This window comes from Delphinus delphis, chromosome 6, assembly GCF_949987515.2.
Source record: "Delphinus delphis chromosome 6, mDelDel1.2, whole genome shotgun sequence".
In the NCBI taxonomy this organism is placed as follows: Eukaryota; Metazoa; Chordata; class Mammalia; order Artiodactyla; family Delphinidae; genus Delphinus; species Delphinus delphis.
This window is the reverse complement of record NC_082688.1, coordinates 49,007,548-49,022,785: the sequence shown is the minus strand read 5'-3', so window position 1 is coordinate 49,022,785 and position 15,238 is coordinate 49,007,548. Positions and strand designations below refer to the sequence as shown.

Sequence of the window (15,238 nt, the reverse complement as noted above, 5' to 3'; positions counted from 1 at the left end):
TTAATTATTGCTGTATTACAAGGCAATGCTACCTTCTTTTTTCCCCCTTTAAACTACTTTTGAAAGTCACTCTGAACACTTGGATAGAAATTGCACTCTTTTTTTGTAAAGCAAGCTTAAAAATGTTTATGTACACATACCCCCAGATTTTTATAATGAGTTAAACAATTTTACTGATTTTTAAAATAAATGTTTTAGTAATATTTTGAGTAATATGAATTCAAGCAGATATACTAGACTACTGCCTTTTATTTACATGTTTAGAAAATTGTATATACATATTTGTATACCCAAACAGCTGTTATGAAATTACGATTACCTAATAAAAAATAATTTGAAAATCTCTTCACTAGCAATTAACTTTTTTCAACATTATTTTTCTTTATCAGAATATCTTCACTGTATAACTGCCAATTCTAATTTGAATCTCTCCTCTGCCACACTTAAATGCTTCTTAAGCCTTTTTATGTGTGACATAAGCATTGCAAACATGGATGCAATAATTAATTTTTAAGGAGTGTTTTATTTCACATAATCTCAATTTTCTCCCAAATTTTATCTTATTAGAATGTAAACTCTGTGAAGACAACAACTCTTTCTTGTTTTATTTGCTATTGTAGTTTCAGTACCCAGAAGAATGTCTTGGTATATAGTAGGTACTCAACAAATAAATACTTGAATGAATGAATGAATGAATTTAACCCACCAAACATCCCCCAAAGTGGATATATTATTATCCCTTTTTATAGATAAGGAAGCCAAGGTGCAGAAAAGTGAAAAAATTACTTAAGATTTTTACCACTGTTAAGTGGAGAAATTTAACAGTCAGGTCTCTCTGACCCTAAAGCCCAAACCTCTTAATTGCTTTGTGTGGCCAAAAATCCACTGTGCTCATGGATTTGGGAGGTTTTCCCACTCAAGAATGTCAAAACCCGTAAATTAATCTGTAAAAAGCATTATAGCTCCTCAAATGCCACATTACTTAGAAAACAAAATATACTCCACTATACAAAATAAACATCCTGAAGTTCATGGAGAAAATAAAATAAACTTTTATAGTAAAGCAAAATTTTGTAACTCAAATCCTTTCTATTTATGATGATTAATTACCAATGGGGGGACATCCCTAAACAGAGTTGAAACACTGGGGAAGGAAGATTTCAAGATGTTGACTAATTCATCAGCATATTAGACATTATAGTTTCTTCAAAGCATTATTCCTGTCCAGAGCTTAGTTATATTTGCTGAATAAAGAACTGAAGATTGTGTCAGGACCTAACACAGTATGTAGTGCATAATAAGGGATTTATAATATGTGGTGAAGGAATGAAGTCATTCACCAGACTCCTTGCTTACAGATTACATAAATCCATGGTAATGATCATTGCTAACATTTATTGAATACCTATTATTTTCAGACATCGTTCAAAGACCTTTACATGTATTTGCTCATTTAATCCTACAACAATCCATGAGGTAGAGCTAGTGATATTTCCATTTTGTAAGTAGGAAAACTAAATCTGTCCAAGTTCAGCAGCTAGTGTAGGGCTTGGCTTTGTACCTTGATCTGCTTCACTGTTCTTGAAAAAAAGAAACAACAAGCCCAAAACAGAGTCACTCGTGCTAAGCCCCACATCAGCAAACCAAGACTTAGTAGGTAACCTAACTGCAGTTATAACCTCCCCTAGGACTGTAGTCTTAACAGGTCAGTCTGGAATTTTCTGGTTAGCACCAATGAGGTAATCAGCCACATAGGCCCTTCCCATCCCTCACGGGAAGATGAAGTAATCCACTCTCTCCTTTCGCCTTTCCCCTCCTGTCTATAAAAGGCTTCCACTTTATACAACTCCTTGGAGCTCTTCTCTACTTGCTAGATGGGCTGCTGCCCAATTCATGAATTGTTCAATAAAGCCAATTAGATCTTTACAATCGGCTCGTTTGAATTTTTACTCAACACTGCCAAACCTGTGCTGTAATCCTCACAAGACTGTCTCCTGAACTTCCTAACTCTCCTACCAACTCCATCCCCAATACCAAAGGTTCCAAGTTTCCCTCACTCAAGAGGATTTATTGGCTACCAAAATTGCTCTGAAGGTTGCCAAACCAGAGATACTACTTGGAGCACTAGCTTTGGGAAGTGGAGTGGGGAGCAGGGGTTGGGGGCTAATTATTGACTTAGGGCAAAAAGGCAGGAGGTAACTATTACCAATTGTTGCTGAGAAACAACCTGAAGTTCATAGAAGAGAAGAGAGGAAGTGGAAGGTGAGCAGATGAACTTACCCTCCCTTACTCATGCCCCTTTTGCAGGATTCGCTGATTGGATACTTCTCTTCCTTTTCCAGGTTGCCTTGGCCTTCATTTTAACTGTACTTCACCTGGATGAAAATATGGAGGAACGGTAAGCACAGTATCATTTTCTCAGGTTTAGAAATGCCCCAGGGGAAGGCATACTAGCTAATAAATACTGCTTAACCATTTAAACCCAGGCTTAGCATTTATTCCAATTCTCACCTAAACACATAAGTCCTTCAGATGGAAACTACTTTTTCACACAAATTGCCTTCTCTCCTATAAGTTGCTGTCTGGGTTGGAGATTATGTATAGTAGGGAGCAAAGGAGATGCTACTGGGAAAATAGCGACTCTGATGCAAGGTCTGGCTTAACGTGGAAGAAGAAAATGTTTAGCAAAGATTTGTTGAGAAATTTATGCTCCGGGCATTATACTAAGCATGGAGATTACATGTTAGTGAGGAAAATAGAGATGTAAACCCGTCAGCACAATCAGAGCGCTAAGTTCGATGAGACCAGATGCCCAGGGAGGGCTTAGGAGGGGCATCTGCCAAGGGAGGGCAGGACAAACCTCCGACTGCAGTCTGGGCAGAGCAGTGAGAACCAGCTCTAACACAGTGTTCCGGGTGCCCAATGTCTTCTGTCACTCTCTGGGGGCTAAGGCATGGGTTCTTTGACTTCTTCTCATGCAAGGGACTTGTTTTCCTGTGTGATTTAGCCAGAATGGGGGCTGGTGGAGGTGGGGGGAGGGTTTTTGTACCGGTCATTCTAATATTGTGGCATTTTCAACGTGGATTACTATAAAGAGGGGAAACATAGTGATAAGTGCACGGTTTCCAGATTCAGGCTGTCTCAGTTTAAATCCTGGCTTTGCCACTTATAGGCTTTGTGACTGAAAGCAAGTCACACCATCTCTGACTCCTATTACTAATCTGAAAAATGGGGCAAATACTTGTCTCTACTTCTTAAGGGTGCTGTAAAGATTAAATGAAAATAATACATACAAGCCCTTAGTGTCTGACACACAAAAGCCTTTCTAGTTTATATTATAAGGGTTGTGTGAAATTTTTGGATAAATCACAGTTATTTTTATGTATCCTTTCTCTACAAAGGAATTGTGAGTTTATAGTGCCATCTTAAGGATAAAGCAAACATATGATTTTGTCATTTTATCATCTTTTTTTAAAGTTATTACTCGCAATACAAGGCTCATTTTAACCAGCACCTGGGCAATGCCCACTTTGCCCTTCCTATTCCAGCCATTGTTAATGGTTCTTCTTTGCTGCTTACCTGTATTCATACCCCTTGCAAGATTTATCATGCTAAAGCTAAATTCCTGCTTTTACGTCCATCTCCTCAAGAATGGTTGCATATTCAATTATGTACCTACTCTGCCTAGCATACTCAACAAATATTGCTGAACTAAATAAACAAATTCTCAATAAAGGCATTTAGTTTAGTACAAATATGTGTGTGGATTCCAAAAATCACGAAGGATATAAAGATTCTCTTTGGTCCATCAAAATTTCATGGTCTGGAAATCCACACACTAAAAATTTAACTTAAAAATATGTCACTGGCCACTTGGGGCACCTGGTAAAAACAAATATAAAGCTTCTTTGGAAGGCCATGCATTCAACCCAGGCTGTACAAGTTTCCCATGTATAAAACTGCATGGAAGGACTCACAATCCAAAAGCACAAAACGTTTAGTGAAACAGTCCACTAGAAGCACAAGTCAGCTGCCAACAAACAGCATAATTAGATACCCAAGACTTATGGCCCCCATCCAGCTGTGCCATCACTCTAACATCTCTGACCCTCTTGTCTCCCTCTTATAAGGACCTTTGTGATTATATTGGGCCTACCTGAATGGTCCATGATGATCACCCCATTTCAAGACCTCTAATTTAATCACATCTGAAAATTCCCTTTTGCCACGGAAGGTAATATATTCACAAATTCCAGAGATTAGGCTGTGGGCATTTGGGGGGAGCCATTATTCTGCCTACCACAATTTTCTTTTGCTATTAGGTCAGCTCTCTTTAAAAGGCCAATTTTGGTTTTTCCTTTTCAACTCCTCTATCTGCTTTATTTTCTTATCTGGCAGGCTAAGACATCCAATATAGTGCTAAATAGAAGCAGTGATAGTATCATCCTTGACTTGTTCCAGAACCTGAGAACATTTCTAAACATTTCATCATTAAATATGAGTTTGCTGAAGGTTTCTGGTGTTGCCTTTTATTGGTTAAATGAAGTTTTCTTCTACTCATAGTTTCCTAGAAATTTTAACCATGAATGTGTGTTGAAAATATGTTTTTTCCTGCTTCAATCTTTCTCCTGAAATCTTTCAATATGAAGAATCATATTAATTGATTTGATTTGCTAATATTTAATCACCCTTGAATTCTTGTAATAAACCCAATTAAGTAATGACATTTACTTTTTTGAACATTGCTACATATGTGCAAATATGTTCATGAGAAAGAATGACAGAAAATTTTCTTTAATTTCCTTAGAAATTAGGGCATTTAGACAAGGTTAGACTCATAAGATGAGCTGAATGAAAAATCTTCCTTTTTTTTCTATTCTCTGAAAGAGTGGGTAGGATTAGAGCAGTGGCTCTCAACTGAGGGCAATTTTATCCCTTACAGGACATTTGCCAATGTCTGGAGACATTTTTGGTTATCAAAACTGGGGAGATGTTACTGGCATCTAGTGGGTAGAGGCCGAGGATGCTGCTGACCATCCTGCAATGCACAGGACAGCTGCCTCCTCTCCCGCCAGCAAAGAATTGTACCCAGAATGTCAATGGTCAGTGGTGCTGAGGCTGTGGTTTATTTTCTTATTCTGAAGAAATAATCACTCTCCTCATTTTGTATGTGTAATTTGGTATTTTTTCAGAGAGGGCTTCAAAATTTATATAAGCTTCAGGCCCCATAGAACCTGGACCTGGTGGGAGAAAGAGAGGGCACCATATAGAGGTGGTGTGTGTGTGTGTGTGTGTGTGTGTGTGTGTGTGTGTGTGTGTGTGTGACAGAGAGAGAGAGAGATCATTGAGTCAAAGCCAATGCTAGAGAGAGGGGGAAAAAGAGAGAAATTTTGTTTAGACATAATTTTCAAATAATCACAGTGACTAAGAAATTGGCCACAAGCAACAATTCCAAGAAACTGAAGGAAAATAATTAGTGTGGTATATGGTCTAGCAATTCTAATTTTTGGTATCTATCCTAGAGAAATGCTAGTACACATACATAAAGACATGTCTGAGGATGTTCCCTGAAGCAATGTTTGTAAAACTGAAAAACTGGAAGCAATCTACATTTCAAATCAGTAGAGTAATGGATGAAGTGTGATATATTCATACAAAAACTCTACAGCAGTTAAAAGGGAGCCGGATTTATATCTGTCAACATGGATATATCACAGGAATATATTTTTTAAAATAAAAAAGCCGTTGCATAACTATTCTTACCATATTTTTATGTTAATACATTTACATATGTATGCATGTACTACGTTGTGTGTTTATATAATACATTTTCATAATGCACTCACACTCAAAATATTATTACATATTTTCTGTAGATAAAATGCACGTAAATATTGAAATGGCCTTAAAAGGCATTACATTACACACTGAACAAGTGTATAAGAGTAGTTAACTCTGAGGGATAAGGAGTACAGCAACATGATTGAAGAAAAAAATGTCAAGTGTATACTAATTTTATCTGTATTGTTCTAATTTTTAAGAGAAGAATGTGTTCAAATGTTTCATATGTAATGTTTTTAAATAGATTAAAAAAAGATAATGAAATCATGCCAAATTGTTCAGGGTTAATTTCTTTTTTTCCTTCCAGTTTTATTGAGATATAATTGCCGTACAGCACTGTATAAGTTTAAGGTGTATGGCATAATGATCTGACTTACATACATCATGAAATGATGACCACAGAAAGTGTAGTGAACACCCATCATCTCATATAAATACAAAATATAAAAGAAAGAAAAAAAATTTTTTTCCTTGTGATGAGAACTCGACTCACTCTTAAAAACTTTCATATGTAACACACGGCAGTGTTAATTATATTTATCATGTTGTACATTACATCCCTACTACTTACTTATCTTATAACCAGAAGTTTGTATCTTTTGATCACCTTCATCCAATTCCCCCTCTCCCCACTCCCTGCCTCTGGTAACCACAAATTTGAATATTTTCTCTATGAGTTTATTGTTTTTGAAATATAATTGAACTTAAAACTAACAAGTTATGGGAGAGTTCAGCACCCCAGCTTGTGGAAATATTGGGAGGAAATGTCACTCTCGGTTCCTGATACCAAAGGACTCACTTATTTTATAATTTATGAAGCTGATTTCAACAGATTTAGCACCATGCTGACAATTACCAACTTTCTTTCCTTTAGGAAGTAACAGGGTGTTAGGGGAAATGTTTGCTCTCCCCCCAGAGGCTTCCAACCCAGCCTGCGCAAGGAGGACCATCAACTTGAAGTTGAGCGTAAATTCCTCCTGGAGTGGTTTAATATTGTTTTCCCAATTTATATCCTCCAAAGAAATGAAGGCCCGTTTAGCTCTAGGCTTTCTATCATGACACATCACAAAGAACACCTGAAACCTAATATTAATTCCTAATTATTTTTTTAATCTTTCAGTTGGTTTTTGTATCCAATAAATGGAAATTTGAGAAAGAGACAAATCTGTTGAGACATTGATCCAGAATATAAAAATGAGTTATGAAAGAGTGCTTAGAGCAGCAGCTGGTATATGGTAAATGCTGTTAGTATTAGCAATTACTACTAATATGATAGCTATTATTACAACCAATTCTAATACTAATATTGCTACACCAAGAAGAAGCAGATATTTTGATTGTTTTCAACTTTTGTATGATGTTAGAAACAAATTTTTAAAAATTAAGAACTGTAGATATAAGGTATTCTTACCGCTAGCAGAACTTGTTTTATGGGGTTTCAGTTCCCTGTGGGAAGGGTGTTCATTCTCTTCAGAAACCCTCATCCCTGCCTAGATCTTCCCCATCAGTTCCTTAACTAGGTTGATGAGAAAGTGTGTATATATGTGTGTGCGTATGTGCTGGGAGCGGGGAGAGGGGGGAGGGTTGTTCCTGGGAGCCAAGGACTTAGGTTTTAGCATCTGATTTCTTCCCTCCCTTTCAAGCCAGGATGGTTCACTTTTCTACTTTATGAATTTACCAAAAGCAAAAGAAATATTCCCTCTCACTTGGTATATAAACCAGAGGAGAGTATTCCTGTTAACCTGTGAGGGTTCTTGTTAGAACTGGAAGAGAAAACTGTCTCAGTCAGAGATGGCCTCAGCGGTGTCCCATTCCAGGCATTGTGCCCCCACCTTCTTGCTATTGTGGCATCATTATCCAAAGCTTGGAGTGAAGCCAAGAAAGAGAACATAGAATATGATATTCTACTGGTGAGGTGAAATATATTTATAATCCTTGACCCTACCCCTGTCTGCCAGGTTTTTGTTTGTGTCAGTTTTAAAGTTTCTGCAGAATTGGAAGGCCATCACTTAAAATGGCCCCTGGTCACTTATTCCTCGGTCAATAAAAAGTTAAATACAGTTGCCTTGCCACGTCTATTACCTAGCAAGGATGGCACGATGAATTGAGCTGACGACTGGACTTTAAATCATGGATGTGTAGGATTAACCGTTTTGGCTCACTCATTCATTCATTAGCATCAGATTCTGGTTAATTGATATTCTATTTCCAAAGACCTCCTTCTGCCTCTTTAACACAACCCCTTTCAAGACAGTTTTCACCAGTGGAATTAAAGAAACCAGACGTGGCTGGTTAATAAATAAATGTGTATACCTTTGTGGGTGTATGAAATTGTTAATATTAGGAAGCACTGAGCTAGTATAACCTGCCAGTGTCTCTCTGGTTCATGCTAACTTCCAGTCATAGAGTCCAACAAAAGAGGATTATTTAAATCTGTTTGGTGGAATACTATATACTACCCTATACTATATAGTTACCTAAAACTGTGTTACAGAAAAATATTTAATGGCATAGAAAGATAATAAGTGAGAAAAAGGGGGTTAAATAACAGTATATATAATTTGTGCAGTATAATCCTTTTTTTTTTTTTAACAAAAGGGCCATAACATACATATACAAGGAAAAAAGATATCAAAACATACACCAAAATCTTAACAATGATTAGTCTGGGTAAAGGAATTATGAGTAATTTTCCCCTTTGTGTATGTTTTTCTCTGTGTTCCCAAATTTCGGCATTTAACACAAATTGTGTTTGCGAAACCCAGTAACATTTTCCTTTTCAAAGGATGATGGTAGAGTATGACTGGCTGACTGTCTAGACAAGAACTCATAGTGTGTGTGCATTCATGGGGTCATCACAAGTTCAGGGGCTCTTTCCCAACTTTCAAGTTTATGAGCACAATTTGAGTAGTTCACTAAAGAACTAATGATGATATAAAATGATTAGATATGTTCCTTGCTCTCAACTCTCATTACGCCTACATTATTTTTCCATTAGGATAGGTTTCCCTAAATGTAATCATTTCTTCAAAGAATTTGACTCTTCTAAGGCTCTTGAAGCAGGGTACCAAGTCACTTTTCAAAAAATTTGTACTAGTAATGTAGCAAATGACAGGATAGTGCCCTCCTAAACACTATTTTTTAAATTATTTCCTGCCTTTTGAACAGTTATAAAGGTATTCTACTTTATTTTAATTTGTATTAAAATTTTCTAATAACAAGTTCACTTTTTTTAAAAAAACTTATTCTACTTTTCTTTGGTTACAACTTTTAGAGAGCACAGATTTCAGTTGTGTGAGAGGAAGAAGCAGGAGCCTGGGAAAGGAGCATTTGTCCAGGAGTCAGGAATCAGGGTTCTACTGCAATAGCTTCCTCAATGGCCTCCCCACTCCCATGCTTGACCCTGTCGAATCAGCAGAGTGCTCACTTAAAAACTTTAATCAGATCACGTCTCTCTCCTGCTTAAAACCATCCAATGGCTTCCCATTGCTTTTAAAATAAAATGCATGATGGGCAAGGCTCCCCTAAGCAACCTTGCTCACTTCACTGCAACCACGCTGCCTTCCCTTCGTTCCTCATTCCACTGTTTCCCACCTCAGAGTCTCTGTCCTTGCCTGGAATGCTCCTTTCTCATTTCCACACCTGGCTCGTGTTCCTTCAGGGTTTAGCTTAAATATCACTTCCTCTGACAGGCCTTTCCTGACTCTCCATCACATTCATTCTGTTTTTTCTTCCTGGGACCTATCACCGCCTGAAATTATCCTGATCATACGTAGGTTATCTTGTTCTGTTCCTGTCTCACACACCAGAACGTAAGCTCTGAGACATGCAGCATTGACTGGATCCCTTAGTACCACAGCCCAGCCTCTCGTAGATTAGACATTATTAGTTGAGTGAGCGAAGACCTATGTAGACCTCAGGGAACCTCATCTTTAGTAAGGGAGTTAACTAGATGAATGTGAGTAGGTTTAAGTGGAAGCACCCGCTCAATGACGCCAGCGGGGATTTCTAGAAACCTGAGGCGAGGAAGTCTTAATAGAGAATTAGGGAGCGAGGGGGTGGAGAGTCAATGAGGAGAACCTTTGCGGTGTAGTCGTTCCATCTGTTGGAGAGCGCAGGAGACCCTAGCGCGATGTTTTAGGGGAGAAGCAAGCATAGAGCCATTTGAAAAAGTCTTTTTTTCTTTTGTGGTTTTTTTTTTTTTTGGACACGGAGACCTGATTGAAAGCAAAGTAAGAAGACTCGCCGGACTCCAAACCGGCGAGTCCCGGCGCACTCGGGACCCCGGCCCACCCAGGTACCACCGCAAACGCCGCCCTCCGTCCCCTCCCGGATCTGTTTCCTCGGAGCGCTGAAAAGTCTTTCAAAATACTAAATGCAACTGACATCTTTTTCTGAGTTAAAAACAAACAAAACCTCTGAAAATACAGAGCAGAAAATCCCGTATCTGCTTCCCGCGAGTTCCCAAACCCCGCCGCGCTATTCTCGCCGGCTCAGGTTAGGCCCTGCACAGGGCGGTGGGAGGGGCGGGGTATGCCCGCTGACGCTACGGGCCTGGACTGCGCAGGCGCGGGGCGGGCTCGCGGGGGAGTCGCGCGCCGCTCACTTCGCGCGGGAGTGGGGCGGTGGAGCGTCGGAGCTGCGGGTCTGTGGGAACGGAAGCCACGGCCAGGAAGAGAGGCAGCCAGGATGGCGACTCCGAGCAGGAAAATGTCCACCCCAAGTCCCCTGGCCCCCAAGAGAGCTTTCCCGAGAGATCCCTCGTCGGAAGTCCCGAACAAGAAAAAGAGTTCGGCCCCACCGGCGGCGCTGCCGCCACTGCCGCTGCAGTCGTCCGGGCCTTTCGTTGAAGGCTCTATCGTCCGCATCGCTATGGAGAACTTCCTGTGAGTGGCCGGAGGCCGTGCCGCGGCGGGGGAGGCGAGCGGGCCCGCACACTGGGGGCGCGGGCTGAGTGCGTGCGCGGCCGGGTGGGTGGATGTGTGCCTGGCTTGTGCGTCTGACAGTAAATTCTTGCCGGGATTGCCGTGAGGATATTTACTTGTGGGCCGTGGAGATCGACGTGTGTGTTGATGCGGTAGTCGTGTGTGTAGTGTGTTACGGTTTTTAAATTCTTAATGCCAACGTTGCTTGAAGGCGTCATATGGCGGGCCTTGGAAGTAGTAGGAATTAGATCTCCGCCCGCTGGGAGTCACGGCCTAGAAAGGTAGGACATAATCTGTAATTCACAAAACTATGCGTTCTGGGAATTTAGAGGCTGCAACAGTTAAATCAGAGTGGCAATGATGCTGCGGCAGATACGTGAGGACTAGGCAGTTGCCAGGTGGACAAAGATGGTGAAGATTGTTCTGGATGGAGGTTGAAATGTACAGGAACACTGAGCCTTACTTTCAGTTGTTGCGCCTCCCAACAGACCCTTGACTCCTTTAAATCTGGCTTTCTTCCCTGGTTCCTTTCTTACCCTTCAGACAACTAACCATAATACTCACTTTAGAATTGAGTAAACATGTTCTAACACAAATACCGTGTATCCGTTTAGCACCTTGGAGTTCGTTTGATCAAGGCCTGTTTTTTTTTTTTTTTCTTTTTTTTTAAGCTTTCACAGAGCGGTGTAGGGAAAACAGAATTGCAGTAACAATAGGAACATTTTTTTTTCCAAGCATCTATCATGTGCCAGGTATAGAAGTAGGTGCTTTATTTACACAGTGCCCTCATTCATTCCTCATAACAACTCTTTATATCACCTGCATTGATAAGCTTAGAGAGGTTAATTTGCCGACGTTTACACAGCTAATAAGTAGGTGAATTGCTGTTTGAATCCAAATCAGGAAAGATAAATATAATTAAATGAAGTACCTACCATAATAATATATATGCGTCATGATGCCGTGCGGGCACAAAGGATGCAATGATTAATTTCGTCCACAGTTGTGAGAAGGGCTTTGTACTGAGGGTTATGAAAGTCTTAAAAGAAGGGAAGAGCAAGGAACTGCCTGAAACAGTTTGCTATATTGGGGAGATTTCCAGTATTTTAGTATGGCTAGAACATAGGATGTGAGCTAGTATGTGGACAGAGTAGACACTGAAGATGTAGACAGATGTTGAGGGTCTGTGTTTCCTTTGCTGAGGAATTCCAACTTTATCCTGTAGGCAGCCAGGATGCATTTTAAGCAGGGCATGACGTATGATTTATATTACTTTGGAAGCAGAGTGAAGGATGATTTAGAAAGGGTGCAAGATTGTAGGCAAGAAGGCTTTTACAATATGAAGGCAGAGATGATTAGGGTTTGAACCTAGCAGTGGGAAGTAGGATCGGAAAGAAGAGATTTGACAGGATTTGGCTGTAGATTAATTGTGAGGCATGAGGGTAAAGGAGGAATGGAGCATTTTTCTCAAGTCTCTGCCTTGGCAAGTTGGTCATATATAGTGCTATGCAGAAGGAGCAATTTGGGGAGGATAATAATAAATGCCTTTTGGATCCTGTGAATTGAAGTTTCCTGTGGGGCATCTTAAAGATCTTTTATAGTCAGTAGTTTTAAGGGTTTGGAGCTTACAGGAAAATGTGAGAGGTGAGAGACTTGAGAATCATGCATATAGGTGATTGTTGAAATTGCAGAAATGGTTGAGATTGCCCAAAAGGGAATATAAATAGGAATAGAAGGCTGAGTACGGTGTCCTGGAGGAATGACAACATTTAAAGGCGAGCAGAAGAACTCACAGACTAAGAAAGAACTGTTCAGGAAAGTAAGAGGAGAACCGTGGGAGAGTATTATCAAAGAAGCCAAGGAAAAAGAGCGCTTCAAAAATATCATCTGCTACATTGAAGTCAGATAACAGGACAGAAAAGAACCTGCTGCATTTAGCAGTTAGGAAATCTTTGACACTTTGAAGTAGTGGAAGCAGAAAACTTTGCAGTCATTGAAGAATGAATGAGTGTGAGGAAGTAAAGCTTGGATGTGAAGAGGAGAAAGAAAAGGTAGCTGGAAAGTGCAGAGCTAGGGGAGGTTTTGTTTATTTTTACAATGAGAGGACTTTGAGTTTTAGGAATGAAGTAGGAAGAGTAGGCTTAGAGAACCGAAATGGCCTGGAAGAGGGTAGTCAGAGGAAGGATTCCTGGTAGTTAACCAAGTCGAATGGGATTGAGAATGGGGGGAGAGATTTCTAGGCAGAAGGAATAGCATGTGCAAAGGCTTGGAGAAAGAAGGAAGCATAAGATAGTCAAGAAACTGAAAAATTCATTATAGTTAGAATATAGAGGTCTTATTAGAGAATAGGGGAAGGAGATAGAAAGTAGAAAACAATGAGCTAGAGCTAAGTTATGAAGGGTCCTATTTTTTCTTTTTCTTTTTTTTAAAAAAACTTTATGTATGTATGTATGTATGTATGAACGTATGGCTGGGTTTGGTCTTCGTTGCTGCGCGTGGGCTTTCTTTAGTTGTGGCGAGTGGGGGCTACTCTTCGTTGCAGTGCACGTGCTTCTCATTGTGGTGGCTTGTCTTTGTTATGGAGCACGGGCTCTAGGCGTGTGGGCTTCAGTAGTTGTGGCACATGGGCTCAGTACTTGTGGCTCGTGGGCTCTAGAGCACAGGCCCAGTAGTTGTGGCGCACGGGCTTTGTTGCTCTACGGCATGTGAGATCTTCCCGGACCAGGGCTCAAACCCATGTCCCCTGCATTGGCAGGTGGATTCTTAACCACTGCGCCACCAGGGAAGTCCTTCTTTTTCTTTAAAACAAGTTGTTTCAGATTTGCTTGTCTACCAACATGATTTGGTGATTGATTGGATGATGGGCGGGTGGGTAGTGTGGGTAGAGGTGAAGGAGATGGTAAGAATCAAAGATGATGCAAAGCTAATGCCTAGGTTTCTGACTTGGGCAGTGAGATGAATGATGATATCCTTCACTAAGAGACTATAAGAGTGGTTTTAGATGGAAAAGATGGTGGGTTTAATTTTGAATGTGTTAAGTTTGAGGTGACTCTATCCAAATAGAGTTCTTGAGGTGGGAATTCCATCTATATAGGTCATCTGGACTGACTTTCAGCATACAGATGCTACCTGAGGCCATGGAGAATACATGAGGTACTAGGCAAAGTATGTAGACTGAGAAGAGGGTGGGCCTCTGACATTAGCTCTTTCAGGGCGAGCTCAGAGCAAAGGGAACTCACAAAAAGGGAATTCCCAGTAAACATATTTTAGAGTCAGAAAGGTTTTTTAAAATACAGAGGCTTGGGCTTCCCTGGTGGCGCAGTGGTTGAGAGTCCGCCTGCCGATGCAGGGGACATGGGTTTGTGCCCCGGTCCGGGAAGATCCCACATGCTGCGGAGCAGCTGGGCCCGTGAGCCATGGCCGCTGAGCCTGCGCATCCGGAGCCTGTGCTCCGCAGCGGGAGGGGCCGCAACAATGAGAGGCCCGTGTACCGCAAAAAAAAAAAAAAAAAAAAAATGCAGAGGCTTTATTTTGTTTTGGGCAATTTTTCCTGTTTATAATATTTGTGTGTACAGTATAGGCCAGAAGTTCTCATGCTTCTTCCTGTTGTATTTATTGTTTGCTTAAATACCAGTTGCGTTACTATTTTAGTAAGACAGTCACACAGAGATTTCACATCAGGAAATTCCAGTATTAATAGAATGGGGCTTCATGTGTTGGGTTAAGAAGTTCCATGTCAGATACTTTTCCAGATGTCTGAAATTCCCAAACTAGTTTTATTTTAGCCGTTGTAAAGGATTGCTTTAAGACTCAGCTGTTACTAGAATAAAGCTTCTGAAAAGATAGATAGATAGGTGCTGTACAGAGATGTGGGGTTGGAAACCTGCCAGAAAATACCTCTCTTTACCACCTGTATTTATTTTATTACCACGTAGCATTTCAGAATTGTTAATTTGTTTGAGTGTTAAAGTTAAAGTGTGCTTGGTTAAATTATTTAAATACTTAGCAGGTAACAGGCTAAGGTTTTTTTTACTCTTGGGGAATTAGTTGGCAGCTAACTGAAACCCTGTGGGAACAGGACATTATTTATGGGTTCCAATTCAGAATATTCAAAGACAAGGTAGAAGGATATCTGAGTCAGAGTTCACTTCACATTTTGCCGTAGCTGTCCCGGAGTACTAATATGGATTAGATGCTACTGTTGCATGTAGAGTGCTGGACAGCATGCTGCCTTCTAGTATGAGGGAATGTTACAAAAGTGCTTGGTGATGGTGCACTCTTGTTTCCTCCCATAGGAATAAAATTTACTTGAATTTGTACTAAAAATAGATCCTTTGGTGAATGTCTGGCAGCATATTAAAGGAATTGGATGTTATTTTTTAAGTAATAATAAAAATTAAACTATTGGCTTGATATATCTTCAGTTTTCTAATTAGAATAGAAATAATTTGGTTGACTATGAGAAGTTGCTA

General features: G+C 40.1%; 1 protein-coding gene across 2 annotated transcripts in view; it reads left to right on the top strand.

Annotated features, from left to right (window-relative positions):
• Nucleotides 1-10,467: 10,467 nt before the first annotated feature.
• Nucleotides 10,468-15,238, top strand: part of SMC5 (structural maintenance of chromosomes 5) — a 116,130-nt gene continuing 111,359 nt past the window's right edge. For both annotated transcript variants that reach the window (XM_060014638.1, XM_060014637.1), the window contains exon 1: nt 10,468-10,727. In XM_060014638.1, the coding sequence (XP_059870621.1) occupies nt 10,531-10,727 (197 nt within the window). In that variant the 5' untranslated portion in view covers nt 10,468-10,530. The remainder of the gene's footprint in view (nt 10,728-15,238) is intronic.